The sequence below is a fragment of the Anguilla anguilla genome, chromosome 11 (genome assembly GCF_013347855.1).
Source record: "Anguilla anguilla isolate fAngAng1 chromosome 11, fAngAng1.pri, whole genome shotgun sequence".
NCBI classification, from domain to species: Eukaryota; Metazoa; Chordata; class Actinopteri; order Anguilliformes; family Anguillidae; genus Anguilla; species Anguilla anguilla.
The window spans coordinates 30,190,864-30,211,130 of NC_049211.1; the positions used below are offsets into that span (position 1 = coordinate 30,190,864).

The 20,267-nt window shown below is 44.8% G+C and overlaps 1 protein-coding gene across 4 annotated transcripts; it reads left to right on the forward strand.

Moving 5' to 3' along the window:
• Nucleotides 1-1,679: 1,679 nt before the first annotated feature.
• Nucleotides 1,680-16,206, forward strand: LOC118208188 (homeodomain-interacting protein kinase 1-like). 4 transcript variants are annotated; one of them, XM_035382607.1, is made up of 17 exons: nucleotides 1,680-1,926; nucleotides 2,317-2,400; nucleotides 3,249-3,973; nucleotides 4,817-5,190; nucleotides 6,353-6,476; nucleotides 6,946-7,065; nucleotides 7,406-7,492; nucleotides 7,919-8,100; nucleotides 8,364-8,514; nucleotides 9,744-9,948; nucleotides 11,925-12,043; nucleotides 12,408-12,562; nucleotides 12,930-13,109; nucleotides 13,558-13,743; nucleotides 14,308-14,507; nucleotides 14,918-15,048; nucleotides 15,482-16,206. In XM_035382607.1, the coding sequence occupies exons 3-17, from the start codon at nucleotides 3,254-3,256 to the stop codon at nucleotides 15,884-15,886; spliced, it is 3,339 nt and encodes a 1,112-aa protein (XP_035238498.1). In that variant the 5' UTR covers nucleotides 1,680-1,926; nucleotides 2,317-2,400; nucleotides 3,249-3,253; the 3' UTR covers nucleotides 15,887-16,206. The 4 variants fall into 4 exon arrangements, with proteins under 4 accessions (XP_035238498.1, XP_035238497.1, XP_035238499.1 ...); XM_035382606.1 differs by having other exon boundaries at nucleotides 3,252-3,973; XM_035382608.1 differs by having other exon boundaries at nucleotides 3,252-3,973; nucleotides 14,311-14,507.
• Nucleotides 16,207-20,267: the final 4,061 nt, after the last annotated feature.

The window sequence follows — 20,267 nt, forward strand, 5'->3', positions numbered from 1 at the left end:
GCTGGCTACTGGTACTCTGCTGTCATTTTGGTCCACCACCATCCCTGTGCCACACAAGTCCAGGGTCTTTTTTTAAATTGTACAGTATTCACCCCCAATATTTGTGTTTATGGCCACCGAAAACCTAAAACTGGCCCTGATAGTTAGCCAGGATGGCTAAATGAAATTAAAGTAATGAACCCTGCTACCTAGCAAGCTAGTTGGTACAGGTTATCATGTAATTAGTCATTGAATATGAAATGAAGCAAATAAAAATACAAACTTTCCCATGGTTTGATTTGTAGTTTATCATCATTGTAGATTCACAGGCAAACTAAAATATAAATCTAGAATACATTAACACAGATTACATTCATAGCAAATCCTAAGAAAAAAAACCAGAAACCGTAGAAAATGCCATAACCTGAACTATCCTGGATCAACATGCAGTCTGAAGAGGTTGGTCTCCAGTCTGTCTGAAGATGGACATTAATTCTGTTGTCTTGACTACAGCAACAGCTTCTACCATTGGGCAGCCATTGCATACAGGCACCATTACTGGGAGGAGCAACTCTGGAGATGGGGACTAGTCTTCTGCAAGGTTGTAAAGTGGAAAGATCTGTCCGGGGTGTAGGGGCTGAAGATTGACTGGAGATATGGTGGAGCTGTACTATTAATTTCCATATTAGCCTAAGCTGTCACTTCATGTTTCTAAAAATTTCACTAATATATTAATTTTTTTCTGTCATAGTGTATTAAGGCCATGTAACTTAATTCTTAGCCATTACATCTCCCTGTTTCTCTTACTTTAACCAGTGCTTTTCCCAACTTATTGGTTGAGCAGATGAACAGTGCTCCCTAGTGGTATATGTGTGACACAGAAAAGTAACACACATACCAAATAGCACGAAGACTGGTCAGTGACTCCACTCATCTGGGGGGTGTTTCACAAAGCAGGATTAATGGGTTAGCTGGATGACTGTCCTGAGTTTTTTATACCCACTATCATGTTATGCTGTGTGGCAAATGTTTACATGGTGTACTGTATCAGATTTAGGTAACAAAGGGCAACATTGCTTTGGAATAGAGATTTGTATAATTTATGTGAGCTAAGATAAGTTTGTTGTAACTTGCCCTCATTTTGATATCAATGCTTTTAACGGCACGCCTAGGTTTTGCGAGTTTAAATTAATGACTTATAGACGGTGCTTTGTATGCCTGAGTAACTTGGCATTTATGTACGTTGAAAACGTGTTTTACTGGTGTTCACATGGACATAGCAACTGTGCACATGACCTCTGGTATATTGATGTTAGCACATTACATTACATTACATTGACCTCTGATATGCAGATGTTGGCACTTGACCTCTCATCTATAGATGTTGAACTAAATGTCAACCGTATTTTCCATTATTTAACTTTTGCTATTCATGCTTTATTCGTTTATAAGTAGATAGTATTAAGCAGCCTTTACTCTTGCTTAATTAACAGTAAAGAACAGATCGCTTGGTCAGGGAATACCTGAACATCTGGAATTAAATAATTGTTGCCGTGTAGCAACGAAACGAACTATAACCGCTCTTTTGATACCTGAATAAATTAAGAAATTGAATTCTATGAACCCTTATTGTTCATTTAGAAAATACTGCACGTTTGTTCCTACATTTACGGTACCGGAAATACGACTTGAGCCTCTCATAGGGATGTGGGCTCTTCCGGTGGAGATGCCGATTGCTGGAATAGCTTTATCCGTGTTTATTTTGGGCCGTTAACAAACTGTTTCGATGAATAAACAGCTCTGTAATTTAGCTGTTTGGTTGTGTGACTCATTATGGTTTCGACTATGTCGCACTTTCTTTTGGTAAATGTGTCTTGAGAGAAATAATAGTATAGTTGTCAAACCCGATTACAGAAGAGCACGTCTTCGAGGTTAAATGTAGCTCGGGTAAGTTAAAGAGCTGGGAGAAAATGTTAGCTAGCGAGCTAGCCTCGCTGCTCACAGCCATTATGAACTGCCTGTTTTTGGCTAGCGCTAATAGTGCTTACAAATTGAGTAACTAGCTAGCTAGAATATGGGCTCTTGTCATCTCCCTGGTCGGCTGGTACAATTCTGATTTTGCTTAAAAATAGGTGTGTGCAGCCAATCTGGTTAAAAGAAAAACTGACGTTGGCTTTGCTTCTCTTTTTTTTATTGTGAACGGAGCTAGCTAGTTAGCTGTGGATTCGAACGCTTTCAGTGCTTAGTCTAGTTTAGATGTGGATTGTTTATTTCAGTGTTGTATTTATATTTGACGTTAAATGCTATTTGGCTAAATGCTATTTCCATACTTTTCAGGACATTATGTATTTTGGTGAAAAGGTGTCAGTTGCGGAATACAGCACAGCGTCAATCTGGAGTTGACGCTAGAAAATTAACTCGGTAAGTAGCTATCTGTATCTGTAGCTAGATGTATAGCTAGTTTTCCTTAGCTAGCGAGCTTTCTGTTGATCATTTTATTTATACGGAATAAGTTAACGTGAGATGCTGAAATCGGACAAAGCATTAAATGGTTCATGATTTACGGTGAAAATCTGATAACGCTCTTCGTCCCTGTAGCTTATTGCCAGCTAGTGTACAGTAAGGAGCTAGCGATGGGAACCATTTTCCTCTGTATCGTTACTCTTCTCTTCCCTGTCGTGAGAAATGTGTTTTATTGTTTTGTAACGTTACCAATTAGCCAGGTAACGTAAATCTTTGATACAGTTATTTGAAAAATGTATAGACAAAAGCCCCACTGTCTCCAATTTTACGTTTTTGTAAAAATGTGTTGGTGTTTTTTTTCTCCTGACGATTCCACTCACCAATAACAGATTTACATTGAGCCATTTGCTTTTATTTACACATGATGCCGAATATTCATCTAATTTATTCGAAGTTGTGCTATTCAGCGTAACTGCTGAACCTTGGTTGACATTTCTGCTTTTTAACACGGGCATTATATTAAGTATTATCTACATTCAGTTTCGAAACTCCCCCGCGAAGGACGCAACCATCTGTATTAGCCGCTATTGCTAGCCATAGACGTCATAGCATTGGAATGCAACAGTCTAGATACTTATTTTCTGCCTACAAATAATGGTCGGCTTAATGTTGGCTTAAATTCTAGTTAATCCTGTAGCAAAGAATGATTCACTGTTTTGTATTTGAATATGTATCTGTATACTGAATGATGTCGGAGCACTGTTCCTGCTCATCTTCGTTGACAGTAACCGGGTTTTTCCTCCAAGCAGGTATGGCCTCCCAGCGTCATCCGTTTTCGTCCCCATCGGTGTCCTCCAGTGCTTTTTGCCGCGTGAAGAAGGTGAAGGTGGAGAGCTGCATGTGGGATGTAACGAACCAATCGGGCGAGAGGAAATACTTCCTGCCCTGCCCTTCTCAGGGAAACCCCGCTCCCTCAGTGGCCTCTGGCTTCAACCCTGCCTATGGCTCAGCAAATCTGAATTTCCGTCCAGCCGGGGGTTCCAGGGGCCATGTGGTTGTGCGCGCTGCGGACAGCACCGGCAGCCTGCCGGGGCCCTCCTCCTCTTCCTCGTCCTCTTCCTCCTCTTCGTCCAGTTGCCGGGTCAACGACCCCTCCCCGAAGCAGCAGGGGTCGCAGAGTGGCCTAAAGCGCAAGCGTGAGGAGGTGGAGAGCAGTGACAGCGTCCAGATCCTGGAGGAGCTCTCCGCCCCCGTGCCCTCCAACCGGGGAGGCGGGGGCGGGGCCACCACCCAGTCCATCGCCCACTCCGCCTCCACGGCCAAGAGCAGCAACTCGCACAGCGAGGGGGACTACCAGCTTGTGCAGCACGAGATTCTCTGCTCCATGTCTAACAGCTACGAGGTGCTGGAGTTCCTGGGCAGGGGGACCTTCGGCCAGGTGGCCAAGTGCTGGAAGCGCGGCACCAACGAGATCGTGGCCATCAAGATCCTGAAGAACCACCCTTCTTACGCCCGCCAGGGGCAGATTGAGGTAGGATCAGTCAGGAAAGCCCACTGCGGCTGTTTAAGAAGATGATGTACAGGTTATTTCTGGATGCTGCCATTGTGCATATAGGTTGCAGAATGGCCTGAATGTAATTTCAAATCGGTATAATGAAGTCAAACCAATCAAAAAGTAATATATGAAAAAAAAAAGGATAGCCACAGTTTTTTTTTTTTTGTTTGAGAATTTTTTTTTTAACCAAAAACTAGGCTTACTTCAAATTTTAAAGACACTGCTTGTAGGAAGCATTTTTTAGTTTTCATGTAACGTTATGAAAAACAAAGTTGACTGCAACATGTTTTGGTTATCCGATTTCCAGTTTCATTTGCAAGCTGGCACGTGCACGTTCTAACTAAACAGCAGGCGCATGACCAAGAATGGGCGTGACTGGGAGGAGCTGAAGTCCACATGCTCTGGAGATAATGTCTGTACACACAGCTGGCCTCTGCACAGCCGCAATAGCACTGACACTGAGCTTGTTATGATACTGCACTTGTTATGTTGTTTCATGTACAGCAGGTGTCGCTTTTGAGCCTTTTCATGAGCACTTTGTTGACTTGAGAATGCATTGTTAGTGTATTACAGGTGTATGTTCTTCTGATGTTCACTGCACTGGTTGTCCTTAAATGCTTATAAAAGCTGGGAATGTGCACTTCAACCACATGTGAATTTAAAAAAAACTGTGGACGACAGAGTCAAATCAAGAAAGAAATGTCTTTGTCCCAAATTTTATGGAAGGCACTGTATCGTATATAAAATATTTTAATAAACAAAAACAGTCGAAGTTGAGTCTGGGCACCGATGCTAATCGCTAATCCCCCGCTCCCTCAGGTGAGCATTCTGAACCAGCTGAGCGCGGAGAACGCCGACGAGTTCAACTTCGTGCGCTCGTACGAGTGCTTCCAGCACAAGAGCCACACCTGCCTGGTGTTCGAGATGCTGGGCCAGAACCTGTACGACTTCCTCAAGCACAGCAAGTTCAGCCCGCTGCTGCTCAAGTGCATCCGGCCCGTGCTGCAGCAGGTGGCCACCGCCCTCATGAAGCTCAAGAGCCTGGGCCTCATCCACGCCGACCTCAAGCCCGAGAACATCATGCTGGTGGACCCCATCCGCCAGCCCTACCGCGTCAAGGTCATCGACTTCGGCTCGGCCAGCCACGTCTCCAAGGCCGTGTGCTCCACCTACCTGCAGTCGCGGTACTACAGGTGAGCCGCGCCGATCGCCCACGGACAATTCTTTGTGACGAGTCCATCTTGCACTTTTTCTAGTTTTATGTTTTCAGGTTATTGGGCTTTGTGGTTGAGTGCTGGTGCCAACATCCAACATGAATTTAAACACTCAGAATGGATTTTTGCTTTGAGTGACCTGTTGACATCCTGTGCATCAGGCGACATGTTTGTTAATTTAATTATTAACCATTATTTATTCAGGGTAGGTTGAGTGAGCATGCATCCTCTTTTGCAGCAGCTCCCTGTGAATGCCCTTCCCCCAGAGTAGCCTAACCAGCATTTCTTTGGATATAATAACATTTAATTTGCTTTGCAAAATTTTATACATTTTATCAGCATTATTATAAATTGTTGATACATGTAGGTCTACTCTTTGTTTTAAGCAATCACACTTGGAGAATATTCACAGCAAAGATCTGCAATTAGCAAATTTTGTAATTTAAATGATCTTGAATCTCCTCTCCTGTCCAATCATTGTTGAGTTTCTACAGGTGGCACATCTCAAAATGAGCAATATAGCACTGCCTACCGCCTACCTGTGACTCAGAGGAACCACTCCTGTAGGATCAGTGATTCAGCAAACCTAATTCACTTGAAAGACTCGTTCAGAAGTATTTGTTGGTGTGCAGACTGTATGTCTCTACTGTCATTTCACATTCTGGCTGGGCTTGCAGAAGTGGTGGAGGCTTCATGTGATTTAAAGCCTCAGGACTTCAGGTTCTTGTTTATCCTGGAAGCTGTGCATTAGTTTTTATTTTGGAAATGGGAAACCAGTGGAGCGCCTTTAGAATTTAGTCATTTATTCAGTGAAAAACTGCAGGAAAAAAGGAGTGCTTTTTAAGAGTTATTGCTGCTGGTGCATAGGGCCAGGTAATTGCACAATAAAAAGAGAAATGCTATCTGCACCCTACAGAAATTAAGGAAAATGGAAAAGGAAGCGCAAAGGATAAAGCACATAAAGGAAGGAGCTCAAGAGTATATTACAGATGAATGCTAATATGGCTGTAGCCCTCATGCTAACAGTAACACATTTCATTAACGCCTGGGTCTTCATCAGACAGCTGTGACATCACAGTTTTATATGTCTGCCCTGCTTGTTCACACACTGTCTCTCCCTCTCATTGGCTGGTGTGTGCAGGGCTCCGGAGATCATCCTGGGCCTGCCGTTCTGCGAGGCCATAGACATGTGGTCCCTGGGCTGCGTGATCGCCGAGCTCTTCCTGGGCTGGCCTCTGTACCCGGGAGCCTCGGAGTATGACCAGGTCAGACCGCTGGCCCCTGCCTGTGCACCTTAACCGCCCCTGCTGCAGGGTACACTGGGATACACTGTCCACGGCTGTAATGCACACAGTGCTGAAAGGCCACGGACAGACAGTTTGAAAAGATCACAGTTTGGCTTACACACGCACATGCTGCTGTACAGTCATCAGCTGTACAGTTTTTATCATGAAACATAAGTAAATGAGAATACAATATTTTGAGGGAAAAAAAAGTGTTATTCAGATGACTAAAGGTATATACTGTACAGTATACCTTGGAAGCGTGGTGTCCGCACATCTTCCGGCACCTTCTAGAATCTAGATCATGTCTAGTTGCTGGGACTATTTCACCTGGGGTTAGCAAAACCATAAACCAGTCCTCTGGAAGGACCTTCTAATGAGGGTGTACGTAGCTGTGCAGACTATGACTCTTGGCGGATCGGCTCTCTGACTGTGCGTTGCGCTGTTGTAGATTCGCTACATCTCCCAGACCCAGGGGCTGCCGGCGGAGTACCTTCTGAGCGCCGGAACCAAGACCAGCCACTTCTTCAACAGAGGCCCCGCCTCCAGCTACCCCCTGTGGAGGCTGAAGGTGAGTGCACTGCTTAAAGGCTTCTGTGTGCTGGAGGGCGTTTTGTGTTGCATTCACTTTGATTGGTGGCAAAGTCTAGTTGATTCGATTATGAATTTAATTTAAATTGCTCTGGCCTGTGCTGTAACTCTAGGCTGGTTTGTATCTCTGACTCGTGCTGTTACTCTAGGCTGTTCTGTAACTGGCCTGTGCTGTAACTAGGTTGTGCTGTAACTCTAGGCTGTGCTGAAACTCTGGCCCGTACTGTAGCTCTGACTCGAGCAGTAACTCTAGGCTGTACAGTAACTGCAGCCATGTTGTGATCCCTGATTGCATTCCATTTCCATTGGTTCGCTTTCAGACTCCATCGGAACATGAGGCAGAGATGGGGATCAAGTCTAAGGAAGCTCGCAAGTATATTTTCAACTGCCTGGATGACATGATGCAGGTAATTCATTTAACGCTGAATGTCTGGAATTGTTGGACAGAACTCTTTCCTCCAGCTTAGTCTATATGCTTAATGATTCCGCTCAACTTTTCAAGGTGCTTTGGAAAGAAACATCTTCCAAATGAGTAAACGTAGTTTCAGGATTTCACTCCAACCTCAGTTCTTAATTTTTTCATTAACCCTGTGGTTTATTTGAGCTGACACTGCGGTGAGATCACGAGCTACAGCTGTAGGGTGCTTGTATACGTGTGCTGGAAATGCAGTTCTGTGGTTGGATATAGGACTGAAACGCCATTGGTGTGCACAGCCAGTTTAAAAAAACAAAGTAGATTATTGGTTGGAAACAAATGCCAGAATCTGCAGCCCCGGCCTGTAGAAACCCGGGTGTCGAGGGTGCGTTCTGATTGGTTGCCCCGGCCGCGGCAGGTGAACATGACGAGCCTGGAGGGGACGGACATGCTGGCGGAGAAGGCGGACCGGCGGGAGTTCATCGACCTGCTGAAGAGGATGCTGACGCTGGACGCGGACAAGCGCATCACCCCGATGAAGACCCTCACCCACCCGTTCGTCACCATGGCGCACCTGCTCCATTTCCCGCACAGCTCGCAGTAAGCCCCGCCCACCTCGCCCCGCCTCACTGGTCGCCAGCGTTGCCGGATTGATTTTCTGAATAGGTGCTGCTTGTAGTGTCCTTAAGACGAGGTACTTCATTTAATTTAATATAATTTTCCTCACCAGTTACCTAGCTGTAATCATTAGCATGTGTGCTGCTAAAATCTGTGTATATGTGTGCCTGCTAGGCAAATGGGTACTTAGAGTAACTGTGTTTAAAATAATGATGCGATTTATAACCGTTAAACTTGCTCTGCAGCGTAAAGTCCTGCTTCCAGAACATGGAGGTTTGCAAGCGGAGGTGCGACGCTTTCGACAATGGGAAGAACCTCTTCGCCAGCAACGCCACGCCCAGCGCCGCCACCAACCTCACGGTCACCTTCAGCAGCCAGCTCAACCAGCACGGCCAGGTGAGACACACTTCCGATGCGTCTTCAGGTGCTCCACCACAAAAATGGTTAAATCAAATAACCAATCATAATAATGTAATAAACTAACTGCAATAAAATTTAACCACAAAGTCTAAATCTTTCACTTTTATTTAAGTTGTTACTCTAAATCTCCATCATATTTGGCAGTGCTTCATGTGAATTTATCCATAAGAAGGAACGTATGTTTCTGCATTGGCCCAATTGGTTGGAACAGACAGAAAAATTCCATTTTGCCTTCTGTGCAATGTAATGGGTTTAGAGTGTAGGTGTTTTTGGGGGTTTAAACTCCTGAACAATGTCACCACCCTAAGTGGACAAGGGTGCCTGTAGCCTTATGGACACCACTGTTGTTTCCTCGTCTCCTCTCCTTCCTCCCGTTCACATTTCCTTGTGACATTCTCAGAACAGGGCGAGGAAGTGAGGAAGACTCTGAAAGAACACAGCTCTGCAGGGCTGTACACTCACATTTCTGAAGTTGACATATTTAGGAGCACACTGAGGCATTCCACAGATTTTCTCCTAAATTATTTTTCCAGTCAGCGCACATCAGTTTTGTGGGGCGAATGTTCCTACAGTGGGAGCACTGTAGAGCTCCGCTCTGGACTCACCTGTTCTAGTGGTCCTCAAACTTGGGAACATTAAAAGAAAAGACTTAAGACGCCTGATCTCCTTAGGATTAGCAAAGGGGGATTTGATTGAGGTTTTAGAGGATTGGGGGATTAGGAAGTGAAGTGGAAAGGATTCCCCAAATCCTAACGGTAGAAGAAGGGGGTATAGGTGAAATTAAAGGTAAAGATGCTCTTTATGTGGAGGTATGACAAATGGGGTTTTCACCTGTGTACTTTTTCCACAGGTGGTTTCTGTACACTGTCGAGGCCCAATGTCATTCCTAACTTCATGAACACAGTTATGATCATATTCCACTTAAGATTCCAACTTCACAGTAGTTGTGAGTTTCACAGGTTTCATTTGTGTTTAAATATTTAACCCTATGTAAGCAATGTAGAGAATTCTGCTCAGTAACTTCCCGACCAAAACACGCAGACATTTATGCATGAGTTATACATGCCATATGGTTTGTAAACTAATATGTTAAAAGTTATGTAGTAGTCCTCATGAAGAAAAACAGCTTTCAAGATGCTTATTCAAGCTGTTGATGAAGTAAGGAAGGAATTCAACTGTGTTTCTCTCCCGTTTCCATGGAATAGGTTGGCGCCGGCGATAGCCAGTCGCTCTCCCACGGCAGCAACGTCCCCCTGCTCAGCTACCAGCCGGCCCTCTACCAGCAGGCCACCATCAACATCCCTGGCCTCGCCCAGCAGAGCGTCCCGCTCTCGGTGCGCCCTCCCCAGCTGTGCGCCCAGACCGAGCCCTTCCAGCAGACCCTCATCGTATGCCCGCCCACCATCCAGGGTGAGCCCCCCCCCCCCCCCCCCCCCCCCCCCCACTGCCTGTTTCCCTGCTGTACCCCGTTACCCCTTTTGTGCTGGTTTATTATTAATCTTCTTCAGAAATGTTTGCGCAAATTCCCATGAGATGGTAAATGGTAGAGACATGAAAGTTTGCCTATTGATTGGAAGTTGTGTACAAGTGCTGCCCAAGAAATATGACACCAGTCAGCCAGATGGGGACGCTATAATTAAAGGTCAAAATATTGGAAGTCATAACTTCTATGCCGTGAGTCCGAAACTTGCTACAAATCCACAAGTGGATTTTCCGCCATTTTGAATTTTTTGAAGAACACATTTTTGACATCGCCTCCTAAATTCGATTGCTGGTCCAATTGCTACGAAGTTTTCTGTGGATCATTACTGGACCAAAAAACTATCAAAAATTATCAAAAGCTTGTTGATATCTTACTGCGTTTTTAAGATATTGACCAGTGAACTTCAAAAGGGCGTGGCTCAGCACATAAATAGACCAAAGTCAACAATCGTTGAGCCAGTTATCACAAAACTTGCAGGATATGTCCACATAAGTACCTGAAACATACCCTGAAAGTTTTATTCAAATGGACCACTAGGGGGCACTACAAATGCAAAAAATGTTTGTGGCATAACACCAATCAGACTATAAATCAAAAATTGTTTGTCCAATCATTACAAAACTCAGAGGATATGTTTCATAACACTGTTGAATCACGTGCGTGAAACTATTTTGAAATCGCCCAATAGGGGGTGCCACCAGTCTACGGGCAAAGGTTGAAGGTCATAACTCCTACGCCGTGAGTCCGATTTACACGAAACTTGCTACAGACATCCATCTATCCTCACTCTACAAATTTGCTTCAAGAACTATTAATTAACTGACTGAGTTACTGACTGAGTGAGTTAGTGACATTGTCTGTCATAAAGGTGCTTCACATCTAAAAATGACCATTCAAGAATATAAATTGGAACTGGATTTTGCTCAGATTAGTATATATGGGTATATCCTGGTATTATGTGGCACCTCGAGTGTACCAGTAAAATAAATAACAATTACAATCAGAAATATAGCCATTAATTATAAGTGTGTTGAAGGCTCCCTTTTCCCAAACCCAATACCTATCATTAAATAGTTTTCATGCAGACACAGTCAAACCGTCATTTATTTATTTAGTTCTTGTATGATATGACTGTTTTTCTTATAGCTCTTGTATGACATGATGATGATGGTCCTATGCTACTGTTAGTTTGTTGTGCAATTAAACATTTTCATTCATTCATTGAGAATGAACATATTGTGTCAAGCCAAATTCCTTGTATGTATAAATGGACTTGATTATTACAATTACTCTGATTTTGACTAGTTCTTATTGCACATTGCAGCTTTCACCTTCTAACGGTCCGTGTTGGCTTGAACCCCGGAATCGCCGCTTGCGGCTATATTTTTAGATCTTGCACTTTCAGTGGTTTATGATCTTATTTAGCACTACTGCTCAAATATGAATGCGCTTACAGTGTGCGCAGTCAAACTTCTCGCATGTAAACGCAAGCCCTTTGGAACACAAAAAGGTTTGGGGCTTTTGGAAATGGTTTCCTACTTCACCATAACATTATAATTAAATGCGCTGCTTTCATTTGTAGTGATGAAGGTTTGTTGAAAATAAAAATAATTGGTGCTCAAACCAGCCTCAGTTGGGACCTCAACGGAACATTCATCATTTCCTATATCCATATGACGAGTCTTGTTTTGAGCAATCTGCAGTTTTTCCTATGAATGCCTCACTGCTTAGTTTAGATTTAATGCTAGCCTTTTTATATCAGTAATGGAGAGCTGATGTGTGTAACTGTTATGCTGCTAACCGTTTCATGGCAGTCAGTGGACCGGTCAGTCTGATCTCCGAGGTTCTACCACGCTTTGTTTCATAGTCATGAGCTAATTTCACCCCTGTGTGTTTCCTGTAGGACTTCAGACCTCCAGTAAGCACTCTGGATACCCCGTGAGGATGGACAGCTCGGTGCCCGTGGTCCCTCAGAACCAGTCCTCCCAGTCCGTACAGATCCAGCCCAGCATGCTCGCGCAGGTAGGACCGCCCACAGCCAGAGTGGCCCCGCCCACCTCCCACGCTAGCACTCTGTGATCAGATGGGAAATTCCGCCGTATTTACCTGATCAGAAGTTAGCACACGGTTACGGTAGCAAATGATTTCCGCTGCGTTTCCTTCTTGTCACACTAGATGTTTGTGGGGCTTTCAGTGGGTTTCACACGCGCTCAGCGAAGAAAGGTGTCGGGAAATTTGGCCATGCTCTCACGCGACCTTCCGCTGAGCTGTATATGAGTTCTTTGTAAAGTTGTGACAATTGACACTGTGTGTGTTTGTGTGTGTGCCTGTCTTTGGCGTGTGTGTGTATGTGCATGTGCGTGTGTGTGTGTGTGTGTGTCTTCAGCAGACTTGGCCAGCAGGTGCACAGCAGATCCTCATACCCTCCACCTGGCAGCAGATACCGGGCGTGGCCATCCACAACCCCGCGCAGCCCATCATCACCAATTCGGCCATGGGGGCGCTGCACTCCGATAGCTCCGCCCAGGCCCCCGGCTGGAGGTGGGTGGAGCCTCATGAGAACTAAAAACAGGCTACAGGAACACTGCACTGAAATTTCAGCTCCAGTTTCTTTACTCAGAACTAACATCAGCTCAATTTTTCACAAGTGAGAAACAAAGCTGTATTCAGGGATGAGGAAAAAAATCACAAAATACCTCCAAAGAGTGTATCTATAAGCTAGCATCGAAGTAGTGGAGGTGTAGGTAGCTGTGCAGGTAACAGAGGGGTATAAACAAAAGAGCAACCTGAGACGTACAAACTGCATAAATGCAAAGACAAATTTCAAACCCATGTATCTGAGTCGCTGCACATGCTGTGATGTTTCTGGTCATGGGCGGGAAGTTCACCGTGCGTGTGTATTGTGCAGTGCCAGGGGCTGCCAGGGGGGGCAGTACAGCGGCGGTACGCAGCGGACCTCCAGCCTGGCCGGCCAGAGTGCCCTGGCGTCTGCCCAGTCCACCAACGCGAGCGCGGCGTACACGAGAGGCCAGCAGGGGGCGACGTCCGGGAAGAAGGCCAAGACCCGCCATTCTGACTGCAGAGCCAGGTATTGTCGCGCTTAGCAAATAGGCGCTATTCGGGCCCCGTCCACACGGGTTGTCACTAGAAGGCTACCCTAGAAAGGCCGGGAGCCCCACCCACTATTTATATGGACAGATGAAATGCAAAATTATGTTTGAGGTTGGGGGGAGGGCAGTCTTAATTTTATTAATCTTAATTGCAGCAGTGAAATGAATTCACAAAACTACTAGATGTCCCTAGTCCAATGAAACGTAAACATGGGTCAGTTGGAGGATTTGACCAAACGCAATATATTTACATACTGAGGTGAGGCTGTGGGCAGGACTTCTGTCCGTTTTTTCGGGTGGCCATCTGACAGCCGTCCCCACGCTGGAACGGTGGCTTAACAGGGCGAGCCGCCCAGCACCGCCCCACCAGTTCCTTTTTTTACGCTTACTGAGGTTTCCCTGGCGACGGTCTGTGGTCTCCCGCAGGCACTTGTCCCTGCTGCACGCCGCCACCCCCGCGGCCCACCGGAGCCCCGCCCTCGCCTCGCCCGCCTACAAGGCCCCGCTCTCTCAGCCCATCGTCATCTCCGACACCCCCAGCCCCGCCGTCAGCATCATCACCATCCGCAGCGACACCGAGGACGAGGACGACAGGAAGTTCCCCCCCGCCAGGTGACCTCACTTCCTTCCCCTCGGCTGGGTTTTAAAAATAAGATCGAGGCAGAGTGCGACGTCTTTATGCATCGGTGCTGACCAGGAAGTAAACCAACTCGTGTTGACAGACGGAGCCATTTTGGTTCCAGGTTGGCAGGAAGGTGTGTTGTATTTTGTTGACCCTGGTCCTGCCTCCTCAGACTAGAGCCCTCAGATAATGAGGAAATGGCTCTAAATGAATACTGAATGTTGTCTTTTTAAAGGCTTAGCCCTTGGGGAAAAAAACATGCTTTCATATGGGGCAGTTCAAACTCAAGTTGGTAATCTTCTCACGAAGCACCTCTTTGTACACCTCTGCAAAGTTGTACATCTTAGAAGAAAATATTTTCCATCATCTAAATATAGTTTTAAACTGCTCAATGTTATTCATCAGCACTCATTGCAGTAACCTTGAAATTTTTTGTTCGCTGTTTAGCGATTTCAATTAATCATGCCAGATTTTTGCTTCCATAACTAAAAGTGCTGCTGATTCTGGTAGAATGTTCCGGAGAGCGCGGTGAAACTGACCGGCTCTGTTTACAGCAGCTGTGGCGCGGAGCCGCGGGGAAACGTCATCAGCTGCGTGACCATCCACGACTCGCAGGACTCGGACTCCTCCTCCAGCGGCTCCCCGACCCCCAAGCGGCCCCGCCCCGCCGCCGGCGCCGAGCCCAAGCCCCTGGACGTCATCATGTCCGCGGTGAAAACGCAGCCCGGGGAGGGCGCCGAATGCATGGCGACAGGTCGGTGCTTGGGCCCGGGGTCCTGGTCAGAGGAAGTACCTTCAGCAGGGATCATGTAGTCAGCCTCAGTGTGAATACCTTTTCCTTATGGGTATTCTTATGCATGTGCATTTAACTGGAACAGTAGGACTTTGTGTGTAAGCCCCTCTATTGGAATAGATGGCAGGTTTACAGGGCTTTCTAACTGCCCATGTGTTTCATGTTGCGTTGTCCTGTCGTCAGTGACAGCAGTGAGCGTCTGTACTTGGTTGCAGCGTATTGAAAACACTTTTGTAGTTTTGTCACTGGAGTCAGACGACACACCCGAAGTTGTCTTCACAGCACTTTAGGTGGATTCAAAGTCTCATCGCCTAATGGCTCTGCATTGTGGAGCTAGCATTAAACGGTGCCTTCCCCATTGGATCCTCCAGGCCAGCTGACCGGCGTCTACGCTCTGCCGAGGAAGGGCTCCGTCCAGCAGCTTTGCGGCTCGGGGTCGTCCAATAGCGATCGTCACCACCATGCAGCGGCCACCCCGTCCCAGCCTCTCAACCTCAGCCAGGTAACCCCTGACCCCTGAAACTGAGCCCAAAAGCACTGGGGTACTCCTTTAACATTATGTTCCAGATTCACGTTTAGTAGCAGATTATCATTGCTAGTAGCCGCTAACAATGTAGAACTGCATTGATAGTGGTTTAATACCTTTAATTAATGAGTAACATTGTCCTTGCTCATTTATGAAAAATATTAATGTTTGATTCAAACATACCGTAAGGGTTCGCTGCATATGTTGTACATGCATAAAATATTTAAAATCATGGATAGAGAGTAATATATATTTTTTTACCAGATGATTATTTCTGGGTATTAATACTGGGAGGGGGGAAGAAGGAGGAAATCGGAAGATGAGAGAATGGCTTTTAAGAGGCCACATTGGAGTTGCCATCACAACCAAGATCCCTTGCAGTGGGTAAACACTAATTTCTCCTCCCCAGGTCCAGCCCTCTGTGACATCACAATCTAAAGACAGAACAGGGGGCGGCTCCCTACGCCAGCACCGCCCACACCCCTCCGCCGCCCCTTACCGTCTGCAGGAGGCTTCCTTCTTCGGCTCCGCCCCCAACCTGTACGCCTACCCCGCCTCCCAGGCCTTGAGCCAGGCGCACATGTCCGCGGCCTCCTCCTCCTCCTCTTCCTCTTCCTCCCACCACGCGGGCGGCCGGGCGGCCTACTCCTCGCTGGGCCTCCTGCACTCGGACAGCGGCCTGCGCCTGGCGGGGCCCGAGCGCGCGCGCTACCAGCACCACTTCCCCGCCCACCAGCCCTACGGCCGCTCTGCCGCCGCCCACGGCTGCTACCCGTTCAGCCCGCGGAAGCTCAGCCAGCACCCGTACCTATGAGCCGCGCGGAGGGGGAGACCGCGCCCACCGCGGCACAGCCCCGCCCCCCACCCCCAGTTCCCCCGGCGACCAAACATGAACGCCTGCACAAGATGCCCAGCCGCATCCGATTGAAACTAAAATGCAAGGACTAGGAATACTCCTTTTTTTTCTTTTCACCCGCCTATTTTTCTTCTTTTTTTTTTCCCCACCCACCCACCAAGCGGAACCTATATCGTCCTAATTTTTAATGTCACTTTTAACTTGTTAGTATTGAATTCTGTGTTGAGTTATTTTAACCGTTTTTTTTTTTTTTTGAGATTTAATTTTAAGGCTCCTAGACCGGATCGTAGCTGAAAACAAAATAAGAAAATAGCTGAAAAAAAGAAGTCTTTTAATGGATAACTGACAAAACTATGTCTATGTGCTTATTTGTGACGCGAGGGTGACTCCCTGACTAGTTTGAAGCTAGTGACTGTGAAGCACACTAACCTTTTATGAAGTAACGAACGTGTGGACAGTGTAGTGGCGGTGACTTCACCGGTTTTCCTGTTTGTGTAACATCCATCTTTTCTGCATCGACTCACATAAATGTTTTCCATGTGGTTCTTAGACTTCTTTGCGCAAAAGACTGATTTTGTCGGACGTACATCAACCAGTTCAGTTCATTCAGCCCCGTCAGCAGGCTGCTGTTCTGTGGGGCTGCTTGACCCTTTTACATTCCAAGTGTCGTAGTTCCTCTCAAGGACCGGGTTTCCCTCTTACGCTGGGGTGCTGTGTCGCGTGTCTCAAGGACGAAGGACTGAATTAACATCAGTTCGAGCCTGCTCGATTGCTACTTCAAAGCACCCGTCACCAAAATAAACACGGTTGGTGATATCAGGAAAATGAGGGAATTCACATCTTTCACAGATGTCACTGCTGTATTTTTCAAAGAATTTGATAAACCACAAAATGACAATGGGGAAAAAAAAGATTGTTTAAAAGTAATAGTACTTGAAAGTATGTTCTTTTACATGCATTATATGGCCTCATTTGAGAGTGAATTTGTAAAGGAATTAACTTAAGAATGATACCAGTCTGGCACATGTAAAATGTTATTGCATGTACCTTATTGTTAAAGGGTAGTTCAGTGAGTGTTGAAGGTTCAACAGAAAAAAACATTTTCAAGCATTTTGGATCAACATTTAATTTAAATGTTTCCATGATTCTCAAAATTTGAAATTTGTTTTATTTTATTTATTTATTAGCAGGATAAAGCCCCTTGAGATGTGACATCTCGTTTGTTGAGGGGGTCCTAAATTTGGTGGGAAATTTGCAACAAGCAAATCCATTTGACATGCACACACACACACACACACACACACACGAAAACCATAAACACTGTTATGGAGTGGTGTTTATGGTAAATGTGCAACAGTGTGAAATTGCATGCAAAAATTTTATCTCCCACCAATGTACTAGTTAAGCTGCTAGTTTAGCTATTAAAACTTTTAGCAGTTTTATTAACGCGATACAAATTTTAGCTAGCTAGCTAGTGTCATTTTCAAACTAGAATATGGCTTTAACATCAGTCAGTGCTAGCCAGTGTTTAAGTAATATTTTTAGGGCTGCCTGTATTGGTTGTGTTTAGTAGTTGAATATTAAGAGTGAGGTGGGATGCTGAGCTTAATTTAATATAGAATTAATGTAATATACAGCTCTCGCAGTGCTCAGTTACAGTATTGCTAATGTATCCCTCCTTTATGAAGGGAATGTAATCAGACTTTGATTATTACATGTTGCATGGGTGCCGATGTAGTGTACTGTGCCTGTACACTGCAACTGAGGGTATATTGTGTGTTACATAGTGTGCTGTGGACTCCCGAGAGCTAGGGCTGCCTACGCGGCGGCCATCGTCCGAAGTGGCGCACTATTTAAGGGACGGGGAGCGATTTGAGACTCCACCCGAAAATCACGTACAGAGTGAGCGTGGAGCATCGATCCAGTTCAAAGGTCGCAACAATCCCGTTTTAAAATCGTGTCGTGGTAAAAACCATCTCCCAGCAAGCCGATTCCATTGTTTACGAAGCTTAATTATCTGCCCTCCTGGCTGAAAGTGACGTTTGTCTTAAGGAAGAATTGGTGTAATTCAAGGTGGAAGTCAAACATTTGCAGGCTACAATTACAGACCCTATAGCGGAACTTCACATCGCAGAGCACAAACAGAGCCCGCCATGGAATGCAGTACTCAGGAATTACAATCGTGATGCAACAGACAGCTGTGGTTCATCAATGCAAATACTTCTCTGGAAAATAGCTTGTTAGTGACTACCAAAAAAAACAAACAAAAAAAAAAACCCTTGCACCATTTTGATACTATCCTTAAAAATGATGTGATTAAATAATTAATCTTCTGGAAGGCTGTGGTTTTGGGTGAAACTTGCAATGCAAAGACTGAAGGTGTATTGGAGTCTGTTAGTGTACATATGAATCAGACTGGGTAGTTCACACTGAAAATGTACACATTACTTGCATAGTGGGGCATCCTGAGCATATTCATTTTGTGTAGATCGCTGTGGGCTTATTTTGCTTGGAATGGCCACTTGAATAGCAAGTAAACCTGATCATTAAGAATGTGGATTGCCCTTTTTTGAAGGTTTAACAAAATCTTAGTGAACCAGTAATTCATGCAAGCCCATGACCGTGTGACGAGAAATTCTACGCAGAAATCACATTCAGAAAACAACATTTCATGCAAGTATTCGTAACAGTGTGCATTATCGGTTGTGGGAATTTTAAAAAATGGTTGAGAAGTAAATGTCTAGCCACTCCATTCCAATCACTGTTTGATGCATAAAGTAATTATTTCAAACAGTATTTCTCTTCTGACGTGGGGTAGTGCATATCATAAATCTTGGTGCATTACTGTACTTGTCATGCATAATAAACTGTATGAACAGTCTGTAATTACCTGCCATTTCTTATTTTATTATGCAGTGTAATTATACTGTTGCAGTTTCATTGAGCACAATTGGAGCGCTGTTTTTGAGTGGCAGTTTTTGCTACTCAAACAAAATGGCTAAAATCAAGCCGTCTAAAATTATATATGAAATACACTATTTTCATGAGTATTACTAACTTTAAAAAGTTTGAAACTACATTGCGATTTCATCCTTAAGTGTCAACTATATGTGGTTTTCTTAATGTACTGTAGGGAAGGAATGATGTCAGCAGAAACCCAATAAAAATGGTTTGCATCCGTGGTAACTTCCGTTCTGTGTGGGCGAGTCACCCTTTCCAGAGCATGGGGGTCAGAGTTGGTGCTATTTCAGCTGATATTTGTCCTGAGAGCTGCAGTTTAAGTAACGCTAAAAAGAATGTAGCCTACCCAGAATTCAGAGAATGCAATTTCTGTACAGTATACAGAATGTTATCTATTACATCGAATACGGTAGAGCTTCAGGAAGGTACTGTGTCATCATTTTGAGGACATGTCTGAAGATCTTCTCAGACACAAGATGGCTGAAGTACTTTTGAGGCTGATGAGGTTGTGTTTTAGGGTCATTTAGATCCTCCGTACAGCCTTGTGTGTAGCAAATGCCTTTGGTTACTGTGCCCTTTTCAGTGTGATTTTCTCATTTCCTCTCAAAGGCCATAGCGTGACTCAATGTTACATTTACCAGCATTTGCTTTTGTGACCATCCGCAACGCATTTCGTAAGTCTTATATTAAGTGAACTCCCTTTTCCTAGTGCAATCAAATCTCAACGCATCAGTTATCCATTACAACTCAAAATGTGGAAGTCATTGGAGGCACAGGGCCTTTGAAGTACAGTTTTCTTATTAAAATGTCAGTGTAGTTTTGAGTTTGAGGTTTTACAAAGTGCAATGTAAGATGTGACGTGAGCTGAAGTGCTCGGCAAAACAAATCCACGGCTGGAGATACCTGTGCTACTGCTTGGTGTTATCTGAAGTTCTCACTTGCTGTTTTTGTCAGTTCCTTCCATTCAGTAATGCTTATATCGTTGTTGTGGGTTTTGATATTTAGAAAGTCATACAAAATTACTTCCACAAATAAACCCTTTGTTGATCTACTGTATACCTCTGTCCCACAGTTCTTTGTGTTTGACCTGATGGGTGCATGAAATGCAGTGAATGCCTAATGCTACTGATATTTCACCACATTTAGTAAGTAAATTTTATTTATAAAGCACATTTAAAACAACTGGCATTGACCAAAGTGCTGTATTCAAATAAAACGCAAATAAAAAATACGCAAATAAAAGAATAATAATAATAATAATAATAATAATAATAATATAATAATAAATAAATAAATTAGTACCAGTAAATACCGATAGCCAATAAATGACAGTGACATAACTTCTCAGGAGCTGATGCAAAGTGTTTTTGTGTTGTAC